This window comes from Eumetopias jubatus, unplaced genomic scaffold (genome assembly GCF_037043125.1).
Source record: "Eumetopias jubatus isolate StellerSeaLion01/CBP00866 unplaced genomic scaffold, mEumJub1_p1.0 scaffold_10, whole genome shotgun sequence".
Lineage (NCBI taxonomy): Eukaryota > Metazoa > Chordata > Mammalia > Carnivora > Otariidae > Eumetopias > Eumetopias jubatus.
Genome location: NW_028274816.1, coordinates 63,413,728 through 63,431,295, shown reverse-complemented (window position 1 = coordinate 63,431,295; position 17,568 = coordinate 63,413,728). Strand labels below are relative to the sequence as shown.

The 17,568-nt window shown below is 43.7% G+C and overlaps 1 protein-coding gene across 1 annotated transcript; it reads left to right on the top strand.

Annotated features, from left to right (window-relative positions):
- The first annotated feature begins 856 nt into the window (after positions 1-856).
- PEG3 (paternally expressed 3) lies at positions 857-16,381 on the top strand. Its single transcript, XM_028095750.2, has 7 exons — positions 857-1,318; positions 1,934-2,023; positions 3,053-3,208; positions 3,292-3,401; positions 7,576-7,678; positions 8,472-8,567; positions 8,743-16,381. The coding sequence occupies exons 1-7, from the start codon at positions 925-927 to the stop codon at positions 12,921-12,923; spliced, it is 5,130 nt and encodes a 1,709-aa protein (XP_027951551.2). The 5' UTR covers positions 857-924; the 3' UTR covers positions 12,924-16,381.
- Positions 16,382-17,568: the final 1,187 nt, after the last annotated feature.

Genomic DNA, 17,568 nt, shown 5'->3' with positions numbered 1-17,568 from the left:
TTGATACCTGACTTTGTGTCAGGCAGGCACTAGAGGATAAGGGATAGAAAAGTTAATCTCTGATCCATTTAATAGATTTTACGGCTGGCTGTGGGAAGAGGAGCACATAAATTCCAGTATTTAAAAATAAATGTGACGAGTACTTGCAACACCTAAGAGATAAAATACAGCTCAGGAAACCTACCTGAGGAAGTGGTGTTAGCAGAACCTGAGGCTGGGTTCTGGGACAAGCACTCATCAGAAGCATGTGCAGTGCTGAGGGAAGGGGTCCTGAGCATACCTGCAAACTCTGCCACTCTGGCCAGTAGAACCTTTGGCAATGATGGAGATGTTCAGAAATAATCAGAAATGGCAGGTTTGGCCCTCGTTCCCTTGTACCCCCCTTTCCATTTTTGCTGAGAAAAAAATTGACGTCCAGTTACAGTAATGGCTAGCACCTTGAGCATTTCCCACTTGTGGACATTGGATAGTTGGGCCTTTAGGAATATTATTTAATCTCACAGTTTTAAAAGGGCTGAGGGCTTTTGTTCCCCTTGTGTAGTTAAGGGGACAGACTCCACTCCAGGACATTGAATAGTTGCCCACGGTCACAAAACCAGCTAGTAGCAGAGCTAACTCTCAAACAGGTCTTAGTGGTGCCCAGAGGTCATGCTTGTAGCTCCCGTGTGAGGCCAACTTTGTGTGCTGTGTGTGTGTGTGTCTGTGTATTGTGGGTTTATGCATCTCTGCCCCTTTGGCCTATTCACAAAGCATTGTTGATGCCCCATGTAGGGCAGCCCCATACTGCTGCCTGATCCTCAACTTCTGGGACATGTGTATATCTCCTTACGATCTACAGGTCCCTGAGTACTGACTGTCACAGGCTGCTGCGTCTTTCCTGTTGACTCATGTTTGGTTCCTCCAGTGAAAATTTTACTTAGAAAAATGCTGCCTCCAAAGTACTTGTCTGCCACCAAACCCAAGAAGTCTTGGGCCCCAGATCTGTATGAGCTAGACAGTGACTTGAATAAGGAGCCGGATGCCACCATAAGAGAAGGTGCAACTGACCCTGAATTCTTTCATCAGAGGTTTCGGAATTTCCTCTACGTGGAATTTGTTGGGCCTCGGAAGACGCTGTTCAAACTCCGAAACCTCTGCCTCGATTGGTTGCAGCCGGAGACTCGCACCAAGGAGGAGATTATCGAGCTCTTGGTCCTTGAGCAGTACCTGACCATCCTTCCAGAAAAGATAAAGCCTTGGGTGCGGGCAAAAAAGCCAGAGAACTGTGAGAAGCTAGTTACTCTGCTGGAAAGTTACAAGGGAATGTATGAGCCAGGAGGTGAGACTTTATAGAAGCGTAGTGAAGGCCGTCGGGGAGCTGTGAGCTCCCTGGGGTTTGCGGCCTCAGCATTGTTGGTGTTCGAGGCTGGATCATTCTTTCATGTGGGGGGCTGGCTTGGTGTGGGACATTCAGTGACACTTCTGGTCCCTCTCTACCACAGGATACCAGTTGCACTCCCTCCCCAGCTGTGACAACCACAACATGATGTTGACAAATGTCACCTGGGGAGTAGAATGCCCTGGTTAAGAACCACCACCCTAGGGTGGTGGGGGAAGGAAAAGCAACACTTCTTTGAGGGCCTCCGTGAGGAACTGGTGAGCCTCTGCGGGCCTCACAACCCTGGTCCAGGCTCCCTTTTGTGAAACAGAGGGTGTGTTACCCCAGGAAGCTGTCGGTGGCCGCTGTTTAGGGGTGAGGTGGGGGAGCAGTTGCAGCCGCTTGCTGGCCCAGTAGCAGGAGGAGGCTGAGGAGTGAGAGGATCTGATCACTCCAGCTTCCTGTGGAGGTGCGGGTAGTGCAGTAGGGGCAAGGGCAGACTCCACTGGGGGAGCTGTTTCGAGAACACAGGCAAGACGTGATAAAGCATTAAGTCAGTGTCTGGTGTCCTCTCAGACGACAACAACAGTGACCTCCGCAGCGAAGACAGCATGAGCCGGAAGGGAGCAGAGTCCCCGCCACCACGCTCCGCCTCTTCTTTCTGCAGTGAGTAGTAACCCTGTCCGGTTATGCCCCCCGTTGGGGCATGCTTCCAGACTTCAGCCTAGCTTCCCCTTTCACCAAGCCTGCCGCATGGCATAAAAGTGCACGGTGGGCATGAAGCCTTCAGTGAAGACAGCAGCACCTTCCCCAGGGCTACTGCAGCTACTCACAGATCTGAGGGAAAGTAAATTAATTGATGACATAATGAGACATTTTTAATATCAAAGAAGACACCAGTATATGGCATGAAATACAATTTTCTTTTTTTTTTTTAAAGATTATATTCATTTATCTGAGAGAGTGAGTGAGAGGAAAGAGAGGGAGAAACACTTACCTGCTGAGCAGGGAGCCCGATGCAGGGCTCGATCCCAGGATCCTGGGATCACGACCTGAGCTGAAAGCAGTCGCTCAACTGACTGAGCCACCCAGGCGCCCCTACAATTTTCTTTTTAAGTAATGAGATAGTATTTAAAGCTGTTGGAAATTTGCAGCAGGCTGTTTGAAGGTATGCCCACAGCCTCCCCAAGAGGGGCAAAGTTCATTACTACTTTGTCTCTAAAAGTTATTTTATTTGTTAAAGGTTCTTCAGTGAACTTTTTAAAAAGGAGGTTTGCTTTAGGAGAGGGCATGTTTTTTGTTTCTTTGGAGTAGCGTCATGTATCCATTAAGATTGTCAGGCGTAAGCCCAATAGTAGAGGGTCTGAAGTCATTGTCCTGAGTGTGGGCTTGACTATGTAGGAACTGGAGAACCAACAGAAGTGTTTGAAGGGAAGCCAACCTCTAAACCAACCTTTGGAACTTGCTTTGCAGTATGCCCCACTTAAGCAAAGCCTCCAGAAATGGTGTTCCAGGTCTAGGGTGATAGGAAGAGCCCAGATCATGCTTAGGAGTCTGGGGACCTCAGTGGGAGATCCATTTCCTCAAGGGAGGAGCAAGAATGGTGTTCCTTTTCCAAGTGGTATGTGTGCACATGAAGGGAGAACACATGTGTCAGAGCATTTTGTTAACTCCTTGAATGTCTGGCTTTCTCAGGTGACCGGGACCGGGAATGGGACCAGGACTGGGACCGGGACCGGGACCGGAATCGGGACTGGGAGCTGGATTGGGGCCGGGAGCGGGAGCGGAGAGGCAGAAGCAGAGACCTGGAGTCTCGAGACCGCTGGCCATACACCAGGAATCCCAGAAACAGTAAGTCACACGCTCTGACGTCCCTGATGAGCATGTAGGGTTAGATGGGCCTCGTTACTTCACGATGCCTTTTCTCTTCCCAGGACTTCCTCAACGGGATCTTTCCCTTCCTCTGATGGAGAAAACAACTTTTGCGATGGAAAGAGAGCGCAAGCGTAGGGACTCTGTGATGGATTATGAGTCAAGATCCCAGGTATGCTTAGGTCTCCTCTCTTTCTGGAAAGGCCATCTTCTTTTCATGGCAGAGATGCCTTTCTTTCCCAAGAGGGTGTGTTCATCTCCCTAGAATCCCAGCTGGGTGTAGGGAGGAGGCAGTTACTCTCTGCAAGGAGCCCAGGCCTGTCCCCAGAGGTGGCAAGTGGTTGGGGTGACTCCTGCCTGTTTTCTCATTTATCCACATAGTCAGAGGGTTTTCCACTCAGCATCTGAGTTGTGCTTTGGTCACGTCAGTTGTTCTCTATTGGGCCAGGGAAACAGAACTATTCTGGAGATCTTTCTGGCTGACCCACTATGGGGAGCCAGGGAAGTGGCAAAACCATACAGCAGACTGGCAAGTGAGAGCAGAGGCTCTGGAGCCAACGAGAGCTGGGTTTGAAGCCCAGCTCTGCCACCTGTTGGGTGTGCAGCCTTGGACCACTTACTTAAGCAAGCTGAACCTCAGTTTCCTCATCTGCAGGATGGATGTGGCGATTGGCTCAGCAGAGCTGCTGGGAGGAGTGAGTGTAATATGTATATGTGAAGTGCTTAACGTGATGCCTGGCATGTGGTAGGCACAGCTCTCAGCTCTCAGCTGTTCATGGCAGTAATTGTAAGAGGCAGTGTGCTGGGGAAGTTGGTGAAGGGAGAAAGGACTTGGGATTTGAGGTGACCTTTAAGGAGAAGGGTCACTTACAACATGGCATTGTAAAGGGCTTGAGAGGAAGGGGGGTAGCTGAGTGCATGGAGCCTGCATCTCCTCTTACTATTAAGGACATCCCCCCAGGTCAGGGAGTACAGTAGTGACTGAGATAATTAAGGTCCCTGGATGCCCTGGAAACTTTGAGCCTTACAACAGAGAAGGGCATTCAACAATCCCACAAATAAATTTCCATATAAATACCATATGTGACTGCTTATTATACAGAGTGCTGTTAAGGAAAAATTGGGAGTTATAACAGGAAATTGTCATGGGAGTCTTGGTTTGGATAGGAGATATCTTGAAGGCAGTAACATTTGACATCTGAAGGACAGGAACAGTTGGTTAGGTGAAGTGTCGGGGTCAGGAGATCCCAGGCGAAGTCCCCAATGCGGGAACCGAACAAAGGCCAGGTTGGCCAGAACACAGAGGGCAAGAGACGCAAGACAGCCTGAGGCATGGGTAGGCCTGGTCACCAGTGGCCTCTAGCCAAGCAGAGAGCTCAGGTCTACCCCAGTTCACTGAGATATATTAGTAATGGTGCCTGCAGTGAGATTTATGAGTTGGGATCAGCTGACGGAGGGCTTTGTATCCTACCCTGAGAGGTCTGTCATTTGTCCTCTGTCCTGAAGGCAAGCAAGGATCCACAGGTATGTATGAGAAGGAAGGGGATGGGTAGCGTCCAGATCTTGAAAGCAGAGCTCCTGCAGCAGCTGAAGGGATGTGGAAGAAGGTGGGTGGGGTCAGAGGTGACTCAGTTCTTCCAGCCCAAATGTCCTTGTGCCAGGGAAACAATCTAAGTTTGTGACACACTTAGTTTGTCACTAATTTTGATGCCTTAGTTGAAGAAACCAGAGTGACCAAAATTGTAGGAATCTAGGCAAAATACTAAATCATAGACTCTTTCTTAAACTTGATTTTGAAAAAAAAAAGTTTCACTGATATGCATTTGCCACCCACGAAGGTGGTCTGTGATGAATATCAGTGGCTCCTGAGCACTGCTATGCCAGACGGTAACTAAGTTTTCACTGATATGTGGGGAAATGAAAAATTTCAGTGTCCTTATTTTGGGGATGTTAGGATACTCTTATGAAATCAAGATGATAGGAGATTCGTAATTGGCTTTTGTCTTATTTTGCTTTTTAAATGCCCTTCCTTGAGGGGCGCCTGGATGGCACAGTTGGTGAAGAGTCCCACTCTTGATTTCAGCTCAGGGCTTGATGTCAGGGTCTTAAGTTCAGTCCCCGAGTTGGGCTCCATGCTGGGTGTGGAGCCTACTTAAAAAAAAAAATGCCCTTCCTTGACACTGAGAAGAGTTGGCTCCATGTCTGTGTCGTCTAAAAGTTTAGAAGCCACTGATTGCTACTAACTCAGTGTGGTAGGAATAGCAGCTGCAGCAGATGTAAATTGTATCTTGAGGGTATACACAACAGAAAATCCTCATCATCTTTTAGCATTGTGTGTAAATCTCTGAATCACTTATGTGTGTGGGTCCTGCCGTGAAAGTGAAGTGGTGCCACAATGCTCTCTGGGTGGCGCCCATTCAAGTGGAACTTGATTGCAGCTTGTGCAAATTTAGAAGCCATTTTGGTTACAGATGCAAAGTGACCAACTGCTTTAGAGAAGCCCACTTACATAGATTAACTTCATTTGGAATCAGAGCATCATTTTTCTTTCATAGGAACAATGTAGTTCAAAATTTAACATGCATTTATTTTACTCAGGCAAATAGAAGAATATGAAAAACAGTCATTCCTTTTTGCCATTGTCCTTGGGGGTCTGTCAACACCAGGGGTGGTGACCCTTCTGATGCTCTGGGCCCCCCAAGTTCTTAACCACATCTCTTTCTCTCCTAATCCCCCAAGTTAGGAGCTCTGGTTTCCTTCCTCTTACCCGAAATGCATCTGTGTTCCTACCCATACTTTCCTTCGTAGTATAATAAACCGGTGTTGGGACTTAGGAAGCACTGTCACAAAGCTGAGCATAGCATGGCTTTTACTCTTGAACTTGCTGTCAGACAGGAGATTGGCACCCAGCAAAAACAATGCAAGTTAGCTTTATGGGGTGGGAGTTTCACCGAGTTTGCAGTGCTTGTTCATTGTTCTAGGAATTCTCAGCCTGGACCTAGAAAGAATTTCGTTTTTGAAGCTCTGCTTAGTTTTGGTTGTGGTTTTTGCTTTTTATCACTGGATGTTGGCAGTTGCATAAATGAGCTTCCCTCTTAATTCCCAGTGTATTTGCCTGTTTCTCTTTCTCCATAGGAGATATATACCTAATTCATGTACTTTTTTTTTGCTACATTTCACATGGCTATAATGCCACTTCCCAGAAAGGAAGTGTAATAAATTTAATATCAAAATATCTTTACATAGTCATTTAGTGATTTACATTTTCTTTATGTAGTTTTTCTTGATGTTTAAACAACACATCACATTGCAGAAAATCCTCACCCACAATATTGCAAGGCAGGTTGATGCCTAACTCTCCATTTTACAGATGAAGAACCTGAGGCTCAGAAAGTTCCCAAGGTTGTTCCCAAGGTTGCATGGCTCATAAATGGTACAGTTTTCCTTTGACCCTTGAGTTTTCTCTGGCTCCAAAACCTGCGGGCTTCCCATGGTGCTGTGTCCATCTTGTCTGTCTCCAGGCCTTGGTGTGGTACTCCCTGGGACCATGCTTCCCTGAGACCAGTGACATTCTGTTGCACAGTAAGAAAAGGTCCTGTAAGATCCTGCAAAAAAACTCTTCTGAGTAATGCAGGGAATTTTAAAATTATTTTTAGAGACGTAGCCATTAAAGTGGAAGAGGCTTAAAAAATGGAGGCATAAAATGGAGGCATTCAGTACTTAAAGTTATATCGGGGTTATTTGGAACTTGTCCACACCTAGAAGAGCCCACCATGTATCCATGTTGTACAGTGAAGGTGAGCACAGGACACAGTGGGACCGTGGAGGGAGGCTTAAGTCACAGTTCCTGACCAGATGTCTGCTGAAACACATTTTCCTTCTGTCCTTGCATATGCCACACATAATTGGTGTTTGACCTGTTGAAGCTCTCCCACCAATCCCTTTTCTCTGTGTCACAGTCTTACCACTTAAGGTCCCACCCAAGTCCTTCTACAAAACCCTGAGCTGTCCCTCTACCAAACCTATTTAGCACTGATTATCTGTACCCCACTTTATTGTTTATTGTTCTCTAATTGTTTCATGAGTCTTTTCTCTCCAACCAAATTATAAGCTGCATGAGGGCAAGGAATATGTGTCATACGTCTTTTGGATCTTCCTCAGAGTATAGCGCCAAGGTAGGTACAAAGTAGGTCCGTAGTAAAACTTGCCTTGGATCGCTCAGAACCCCAAACACTGTGAGCACTTTCTACGTATCTTTGTGTGTGTAGCGCCCATGTTGCCAGAATTCTTCTCTCTTGGGTGCCCGTGGAAAGACTCCATTGAGAGGTCTGTGTTTGGTATTTTAGGATGCAGTGTCATACCAGGATGTTGTGAACCTGACTGAGGACAGGAAGCCTCAGAACCCGATTCAGGACAACATGGAGAACTATAGGAAGCTGCTTTCTCTGGGTAAGCAGCTGCTTCTGTCAGTTACTCCAGACCTAGTCATTGAAGCTTTTTGTCACCTTATTTTTAAAGCTGCGGGATATTAGAGTTGATGTTAATATATTTGGACTTTAAGGATAATAAGAAGCTTTTGAAATATTTCAAGGAGAGAAGTAAATGATGAGATTTCTATTTTTGAGAAATCATTCTGGCTTTGCGTGAAGAGTGTATTTGTACAACGTGGAAGAGAATGGAGAGATGTCTCTTGCCACAAGAGTTGGTACTTTTTTCTAGAGAGGTGGCAGTGAAGATTTTCAAATACACATGTAGATCCTGAGTTCCCGTTTGGACTGTCCTCGAAGTCATCTAGCTCCAGTCATAGCAGGCAGTTGGCTATGCAGGTCTGATGCTGGGGAGAGAGACTGTGCAAGGCAGTGGAGTTCAGAGAACAGCTGGAGAAAAGAGTCAAGGAAGAAGAGAACCATGGAAGCCAGTGAAAAAGAGGGTGTCAGGATTTAAAAGGTGGTTACAGAAGGATGAAGACTAAAAAGGATGCACTGGATTTAAGGACACAGGTGGTCTCTGTACAGATTTCTAGGTGGAGTCAGGAGAATTAATTAAAATTCAGGCTAGAATGGGCTGAGAAGTGGACAGTAAGGATTTGGGACTGCACATAGAAGACGTTCAAGGAGTTGGGTATGGGCTACCTCCTGTTTAGTGGATTGTAGGGAGGTAGGCACCATTTTATGGTGATGAGTCTTGTACCTAACTTGACTATAGCTATATAAGTGATAAATCATATTATTCTTGTGAACAGGGGTTCAGCTTGCCGAAGACGATGGCCACTCCCACATGACACAAGGCCATTCATCGAGGTCAAAGAGAAGTAGTGCCTACCCGAGCACCAGTCGAGGTAAGCACTAGGCAGATCGCAGCTAGTGGCCACTTTAGGTAGTGAGATGGGAGCTGTACGTACATATTGGTAAATCTCTCACATTTTATATTCACACCATCATCCCAGAAGTCCCACTGTTACTTCGCACATGTACAGGGACTAGGGAGTATTTACATTTGGGGTTTCTTTTAAGGTCTGAAAACCATGCCTGAAACCAAAAAGTCGACCCATCGGCGGGGAATTTGTGAAGATGAATCTTCCCACGGGGTGATAATGGAAAAATTCATCAAGGATGTTTCACGCAACTCCAAATCGGGACGGGCCAGGGAATCTAATGATCGGTCACAGAGATTCCCCAGAAGACCAGACAATGATTGGAAAGAAGTTTCATTCAACAAGAGGGAGTCGGTGATTCAGGAGAGGGGCTATGAAGGGAATGCCTTTGGGGGAAGCTATAATTTTAACTCGAGTCTTGTTTCCAAAAAGAGAGTTCTTGAAAGAAAAAGGCGCTATCAGTTTGACACAGATGGGAAGGGCTCAGTTCATGAGCAGAAAGGCTATGCAAGGAAGAGACCTTTTGAATGTAGTGAAATGAGAAAAGCCATGAGCATGAGCAGCCTTAGTGCCCCCTCCTTCACTGAGTCGCACCCACTCGATTTTGGGGCAATGCCTTATGTGTGTGATGAGTGTGGGAGGTCTTTCAGTGTGATTTCAGAATTTGTCGAACATCAGATCATGCATACTAGAGAGAATCTCTATGAGTATGGTGAATCGTTTATTCATAGTGTGGCTGTCAGTGAGGTTCAGAAAAGTCAGTCTGGGGGGAAACGCTTTGAATGTAAAGAGTGTGGGGAAACCTTCAATAAGAGTGCCGCTCTTGCCGAACATCGGAAAATTCATGCTAGAGAGCATCTTGCAGAATGTAATGATGAGTATGAGGAGCCCTTCATGCCTAGCCCAACCTTCAGTGAGCTTCAGAAAATATATGGGAAGGATAAATTCTATGAATGTAAGGTGTGTAAGGAAACCTTCCTTCATAGTTCTGCCCTGATTGACCACCAGAAAACCCATGGTAGAGATGACAAAGATAATGAGCGTGGGGAAGCCTTTAAACCCAGCCCACCCCTTAATGAGGTTCAGAAAATGTATGGTAAAGAGAAAATGTATGAATGTAAGGTGTGCGGGGAGACCTTCCATCATAGCTCATCCCTGAAAGAACATCAGAAGATCCATACTAGAGGAAACCTATTTGAAAGTAAGGGTAAAATGTGTGAGGAAACCTTTATTCCTGGTCAGTCCCTTAAAAGGCGTCAGAAATCTTACTCCAAAGAGAAGCTCTATGACTTTAAAGATGGTGGGGATGCCTTTAGGCAAAGCTCAGACCTCAGTGAGCATCAGAAAATTCATTCTCGAAAGAACCTCTATGAAGGCAGAGGGTACGAGAAGTCTGTCATTCATAGCGTGCCCTTCACTGAATCTCAGAAGAGTCATACTATAACAAGACCACCTGAAAATGAGGAGGACGAGAAGACGTTCACCGTCAGCTCTAACCCTGATGACAACCAGAAGATTCCTACTAAAGAAAATGCCTGTGAGAGGAAACCATATGAGAGGTCTGTTATTCATAGCTTAGCCTTTGCTAAAGCTCAGAAAAGTCACAGTGCAGTGGGGCCTAGTAAATCACAAGTGACTGCAGAGTCTACCCAGACCTCAGGTGTTATCGAACATCAGAAAGTCCATGCTGGAGAGAATTCCGAAGGAAAGAAATATGAGAGGTCTGTTATCCATAGCTTAGCTGCTTTCAAACCTCCCAAAAATTACAATGGAAATGAAGTCGTTGAATGTGATGAAAAGGGAGAATCCTCTACTTACATCTCAGACCTTCGTGATAAGCAACAGAAAACTCCTGCCAGAGAGAACCCTTATGAAGGGACTAAGAGTAACAACTACAAGGACACCGTTATACAAAGTGTATCCCGTATCGAACCTCAGAAAAGTGTTACTAGTCCCGGGTCCAGTGAATCGTCTGTTCCCAGCTCAAATGTCCGGGAACATCAGAAGGCTCGTGCTAAGAAAAAAAACATTGAGCGTAGGAACTATGAGACCTCTGTAATTCACTCCCTACGTTTTGGCGAACCTCAAACATTTCGCCCTAGAGAGAAATTCTATGAATGTCCAGAGTGTGGAGAATCCTTTGTTCGTAGCTCCGACCTCACTGAGCATCAGAAGATTCACGATAGAAAGAAGCCCTCTGGAAGTAAAAACTATGAACGATCTGTAATTCGCAGCTTAGCCTCTACTGACCCCCAGACAAGTTATGCTGAACAAGCACAGACAAGTTATGCTGAACAGCCAGGGCAGATGAGATACTCTGAACAGCCAGCACAGGCGAGTTACACTAAACAACCAGCGCAGGCGAGTTACACTAAACAACCAGCGCAGGCAAGTTATACTAAACAACCAGCGCAGGCAAGTTATACTAAACAAGCAGTGCAGGCGAATTATGCTAAACAACCAGCGCAGACAAATTACATTGCCCACCCAGTGCAGATAAGTTACTCTGAACACCCAATGCAGATGAGTTACACTAAACAAGCACCACAGATGAGTTACACTAAACAACCACCACAGATGAGTTACACTAAACCACCATCACTGATGAGTTACGCTGAAGAACAAGCACAGACGAGTTACGCTGAACAGCAAGTGCGCAACAAATGTAAGGAGTGTGGGGAATGCTTTGCCACCATTGAAGAGCTTGGTGCACATCAGAAAATCTATGCCCGAGAAGAATTCCATGGTCGGAAGCTCTTTGGAAACTCTGTTATTCAGGGCATAGGCCTTGATGGGCCTCGGCAGGTAGAGCCTCGGCAGGAAGAGCCTCGGCAGGATGAGCCAGATGAGCAGGACGAGCAGGATGAGCAGGATGAGCCTGAAGACACAATCTATGGATGTAAGGATTGTGGGCTGGGCTTTGCAGATCGTGCAGACCTTAAGGATCATCAGAAGGTTCATGGCAGAGAGTATCTCATCGACAGTCGTGAGTACACGCATTCTGTAATCCATACCCATTCTGTCAGTGAATATCAGAAAGATTATATTGGAGAGCAGCTCTATGAATGCCCTGCATGTGGGGAATCTTTTGTTCATAGCTCATTCCTTTTTGAGCATCAGAAAATCCATGAGCAAGATCAATTCTTTGGCCATAGAAGGTATGAGGAGCCTTTTATGCAACCCTTGGTCATTAACCCACGGAGGCCTCGTGCCCCACAGAAGAATCCTCCTGCAGGAACATCCCTTCAATGCCACGTGTGTGGACAAGACTTCATTCATGGCTCTGTCCTTAGTGAACATATGAGAATTCATACTGGAGAGGATTTACCAGAGCAGGGCCAGGGAAGTGAAGATGCAGTCAGTCCAGGCTTAGCCCTTACTGAGTTTCAGAGAAGTCAAACCGAAGAGAAACACTATGAATGTAAAACATGTGGAGAATCCTTCCTCAATCAGTCAGACCTTAGGGAGCACATGAGAATTCATGAGAAAGATGAGCCCTATGATTATGGGGCCTCCTTCGTTCACACCTCATTTCTTACTGAGCCCCCTAAAAGAGATTCACCGTTCTATGAATGCAAGGACTGTGGGAAGTCCTTTATTCATAACACAGTTCTCACTAAACATCAGAAGCTTCATCTTGAAGAGGAAGAAGAAGAAGGAGCCCAAGAGGTTGAAGCCAATGTCCTTGTTCCACGAGAAGTTCTTCGGATCCAGGGATCAAACGTAGAAGCTGCTGAGCCAGAGGTGGAGGCTGCTGAACCAGAGGTGGAGGCTGCTGAGCCTAATGTGGAGGCTGCTGAGCCCAATGGAGAGGCTGAAGGGCCAGATGGGGAGGCTGCAGAGCCAAATGGGGAGGCCGAACAGCCCAACGGAGAGGCTGAACAGCCCAATGGAGATGCTGATGAACCAGATGGTGCAGGGATAGAAGACCCAGAAGAAAGAGCTGAAGAGCCAGAGGGAAAGGCTGAAGAGCCAGAGGGAGATGCTGATGAGCCAGATGGGGCAGGGATCGAAGACCCAGAAGAAGAAGGTGAAGATCAAGAGATTCAGGTTGAAGAACCATACTATGACTGTAGGGAATGTGGAGAAACCTTCACTTCCAACTCAGCCTATGGTGAGCACCTGAAAACCCATGCCAGGGTGATAATATTTGAGCCTGGAAATGTCTATGGGGAAAGCTCACACTACACTGAACATGCCAGCACCAGCACTAGTGACAACGACAGGGCCGATGACAAGTACTTCAAATGTGATGTCTGTGGGCAGCTTTTCAGTGATCGCCTTTCCCTTGCTAGACACCAGAATACTCATACCGGCTGAGAACACAAGTATAAAGTTTAGAAAACCTTCATTTAGAACCTGACCCCTACTAAACCAGAGACTTCAACCCATAATAATGTCAGAAGAAAACTTACCTTGGCATGTACACACCTGACTTTTAATATCAGACAACTCAGACTAAAAGGAGACCGAAGGTGGGAAACTCCTTTGGTTTTAGCTCTCCTCCATCACACATGAGTGTATGCATGTGGGAAAGCTATAGCACATACCTTTCATCTGAGTAATCTATTGAGGGAAAATCCTAGAAGTTTTTGAGATTACAGAAATTGCCCAGTCAAATGTAAATGACACTTCTATAACCTATATATAATGATCCCTGCAATGTATATAAAATAGCATATCATAGCAAAACAGTAATCCCATATATTTGGATTTGATATGATATACAGTTACAGTTTACTGTGCAGAAGTACCTTACCTGGTACTCTGATTTTTTTTTTCTTTTTTGGAGGAGGAAGAGAGCAACAAATTAGAATATATTTCTAAATATCTTAGATTCTGAGAAAGACTTATTGTGCATTATTTGAACCCCATCAGTATCGTTTTGAGTAATTGTGTATTGTTCCTTACCCTTAAGTATTCCTGTAAAAGTGTAAGCATGAAAGGTAAAATGTCTTTTATTCTTTGCTGTTTGAAAAGAGAAGTACTTGGAACTTCTTTTCAGCCTTTTTGTCTACACCAACACTTTGGAACCTAATGCTGTGTAAGCCTTTACAATATGTGGATTGGCCTTTTGTGACCCAAAGTGGTTGGTTGCCACATTGTACCTTGCAGTGATTCTCATGCAAAAATATTACGAGTTTTGTTTTTTTTTTTTAACCAACTTGATGTGTTTGATAGTGAATTTATAAAAGCTGAAGCTTTTCCCTATAAATCTTATGCTTTTGCCTTTAAAGAGTGGGTTGCAACCATCACTAGATGACAGTAGTGCCTACTGATGATTGAGAACCAGAGGGAGAGGCTTTCATATTGTAAATAAGGATGCAGGCTTACAATTTCCGTCACTTCCTTTGTGCGCTTCCTGCCTTAAGTGACAAGTAGCAGCGTGGCTTCATTAGTATTATACGGCCACAAATCAGTTTGCACCCTGGGTGCCCAGGAGCTAGTATCCTTAGAGCTTTCTATCACTTAATTCTCGTCTTCACCTGTCTGACCCTCCACCCCATGTCTAACTTGCATTTTAAAAATAATGAAAAAAAAAAAGCTTTCTTTACAGTCAACTTAAGCTTAACATGGACTCAGGTTCCCCAGCAGCCTTAATTTGTTTCCTTACCATCTGTTCCTCCCTCTTTCAGCCCTTCTAAGTATTTCCGAGCTATTCATTAGTGTATGTTTGTCCGATCACCTCAGTTTTCCACTTAATCACAAATTGACCTCATAGCTTGAGGTTTCCTGTGTCCTGTTCTGTGGACCACCTGTGCTCCTTTTGCTTCCCCTCCCCTTGCATAATGACTATTAAATTTTTTGGCTTTGAGTTGGCTGGAAAAAAAAATTTAAAAAAAATTTAAAGTGGATCTGTAGATTAAGTGAGCAAAAGATAACAGCAGATAATTTGAGCAAGCAAAATTAATATACCTGCTGGGGGAATGTGTCTAAATCTCACTCTCCTAGATCCGCATGGTTGGGGCTTGGAGAGTGTATGTCAGAGCTGCAGGGAATGCCAAAGTCGAGGGAGGTTGTAGTGTTGAAAGCATGAAGCAGAAATGAGGAAGCCAAAGAAGGGAGTCCTAATATATCACCAGATCTAGGAGGCTAGGAAGCAGACAGAAGGAAATATGGGAAGCAAGGCTTAGAAGACCAGGTTGGTAGGAATGAATTGAGCAGGATGTCCTGGGCAGTTAAGAAGAGGCCTTTTCGGTGTAGGTGAGGGCCAGCTGCATAGAAAGACCTGAGGTTGGAATGGACATTCAGGGAGCATTGAGGCCTCACATTACAGGAGGACTCTTTAGATGGGAACCAGCATTGATGTTATTGGGGTGAATTTGGGTTTATCACTGTTGGCAGTATTAAACAACTTGCCAAACATCAGGGTGCCCATTCCAACCTTACGTTAGTGAAAAACTAGGAACAACATAAATGCCAAACAGTACGAGAATGATTACATGAAGGTATCCATGGACTGTCATGCAGCTGTTTAAAAATGATAATCATGAAGAGTTATGTAGCAACATGGAAATATATTTACGGAATATTGAGTGGAAAAAGCAGGACACAGAATTATATTTATACTACAGTTATAACTGATTAAAAATGTATGCTTATAGTCAAAAGCTGTTGTGTTGTTGTTGTTGTTGTAGGCTTATAGTTGAGCATTATTTTCTTAAATTCTTTGAATGTTCTTTATGGTAGTGTTACTAAAAAGTTTATAATCACGTTTCCATTGTGAACATAATTTGAACTCATTATCAGACACTTGGAAAATACAGAAAAGTGGAGGAAAAAAATTCATATTCCAACCATCCAAAGACAGATATACTCTTTCAACATCTTGTTTATTCTTGTTTCTGTGCACAGGTTTATGATTATAACTGTGTCAAAATGTGTATTCAAAATAGCTGTTATGTTATCTTTGTGGAATTATGGTTAAATACTTTCATCTTAATGTCTTCAAATGTTCCTTATAATAGTGTTCTGCTAACAAAGTTTATTATGTTTGTTTACATTACAAGCATAATACATACCCAGAGGAAAAATTGGAAAATACACTAAATGAGAAAAGAGAAAAAAGTCACCCATATTCCCAACACACAACAACTACTGTTAACATCTTGATCTATTTCCTCCATCTTGTTTTAGTGCACAAGCTTGTGATTATAATGGTGTTAAATATGTATGCATAAAGTCTAAAATGAAAAAAAATATGGAAAATAATTAAAATAGTGTTGTCATTGTGGGATTATGGTTAAATATATTGTCTCAAATTCCTTGAATGACCTTTGGTGTTTTGGTATTAAATCTTATGTATGTATTTCTCCATTACAAATATAATACATACTCATAGCAAACTTTGGAAAAATTCAGTAAACTAGAAGAAAAGAAATTCACCCATTTCCCAACACCCAGCAGCAATTGCTGTTAACATCTTGATCTGTGCACCAGTCTATGATAATTAGGGTGTTAATGATAAGTATATATAGAGTCAAAGATGGGAAGAAATATGGAAGACAGTTAAATAGTTATGTGGTTGTTGTGGGATTATGGTTAAATATTTTATCTTGGTTTCCTCGAATGGTCTTTATCAGAGTGTTTTGGTAATCCACCTTTATCGCATATATTTCCATTATAAACACTGTATGTGTTCATTATAGAAACTTTGAACTTGCAGAAATGTAGAAGAGAAACTCGCCCATATTTTCACCATCCAAAGACTGTGGTTAACATCTTGATATATTTTCTTCATCTTGTTTCTGTGCACAGGTTTTTGGTTTGATAATATGGTTGTGGTTGTTCTATCTATCTGTAATAGTGTCAACAATAAAAATAAAGTTAAAAATAAGATATTTGTCAGTCTCTTCTTTTGTCCATTTTAAGTGTTTGGGGTTGGTAAATGCAGTTTTTTGTTACAACCAGAAATCCAAAAGCTTAGTGCCTCCTTAGGCCTTTAAGTTTGGCTTACGCGTCTTAGTACATTTTTATGTATTTATTTCAACAATTCCTTCTAAGAGATATCTTAATACTATAGGATTCCACATTTTTAACTGCACTTCTATATATTCCGATAGTGTTTTTAAACTTGATAATAAACAGAAGTATATTTCAGTTACTTGAGTCAGCATTTTAATTTTTAATCTCAAATATGAGATTCAAGCAAGAAAACTACAAACAAGAGTGATCCCTTAACATAAAAATGTTAATGCTATGGTTTAGAATCTCTTTATTATTTTTTAAGATTTTATTTATCTGACAGCACTCAAGCAGGGAAAGCATCAGGCATCGGCAGAGGGAGAAAGAAGCAGGCTCCCCACTGAGCAGGGAGCCCCATGTGGGGCTCAATCCCAGGACCCTGAGATCATGACCTGAGCCAAAAGCAAATGCTTAACTGAGCCACCCAGGTGCCCCTAGAATCTCTTTAAAGTGTCTATTCCTAACTCGAGGTTAAAAGTTTTCAGAGGAGTAATTTCCCTTATTTTAACCTGACTTTACCACCCGAAACATCTCATGCAGTTTGGTAGGTTACCATCCCAGGTAAATTGGGAGGTAATTTTTAAACATGCCTGTAATTCCATTATGATCAGAGATTTTTGGCCAGGTTGCTAACTGGATCACTGTTGGCTACAATTGGTTTGCATCATACCCAAATTGGAATTGCTGTGTCCTTGACTCCATGACACAAAGGAGGTGGTTATACACTTGACCCCTTCTAATCTGCATGTCACATGATTGGATTCTACTTAGGATATAAAAATGTGGTTTTCATTTAAATCTAACTACTCTGGAATTTGACAGTGGCAGAGTCCTGAGTTCTTTCATATTATTAGAAATTAACTTATTTATATTAAAATCAAAGCCTATTGAATTATGGTTATCTCTTGGTCACAGCTTTGATGGCCCTTCTATGGTAAGGGGTATCAGCATTAGTTCAGGGTGAGAGGGTCAGTTCTTTTAAGATTGATTTCCTGAAGAG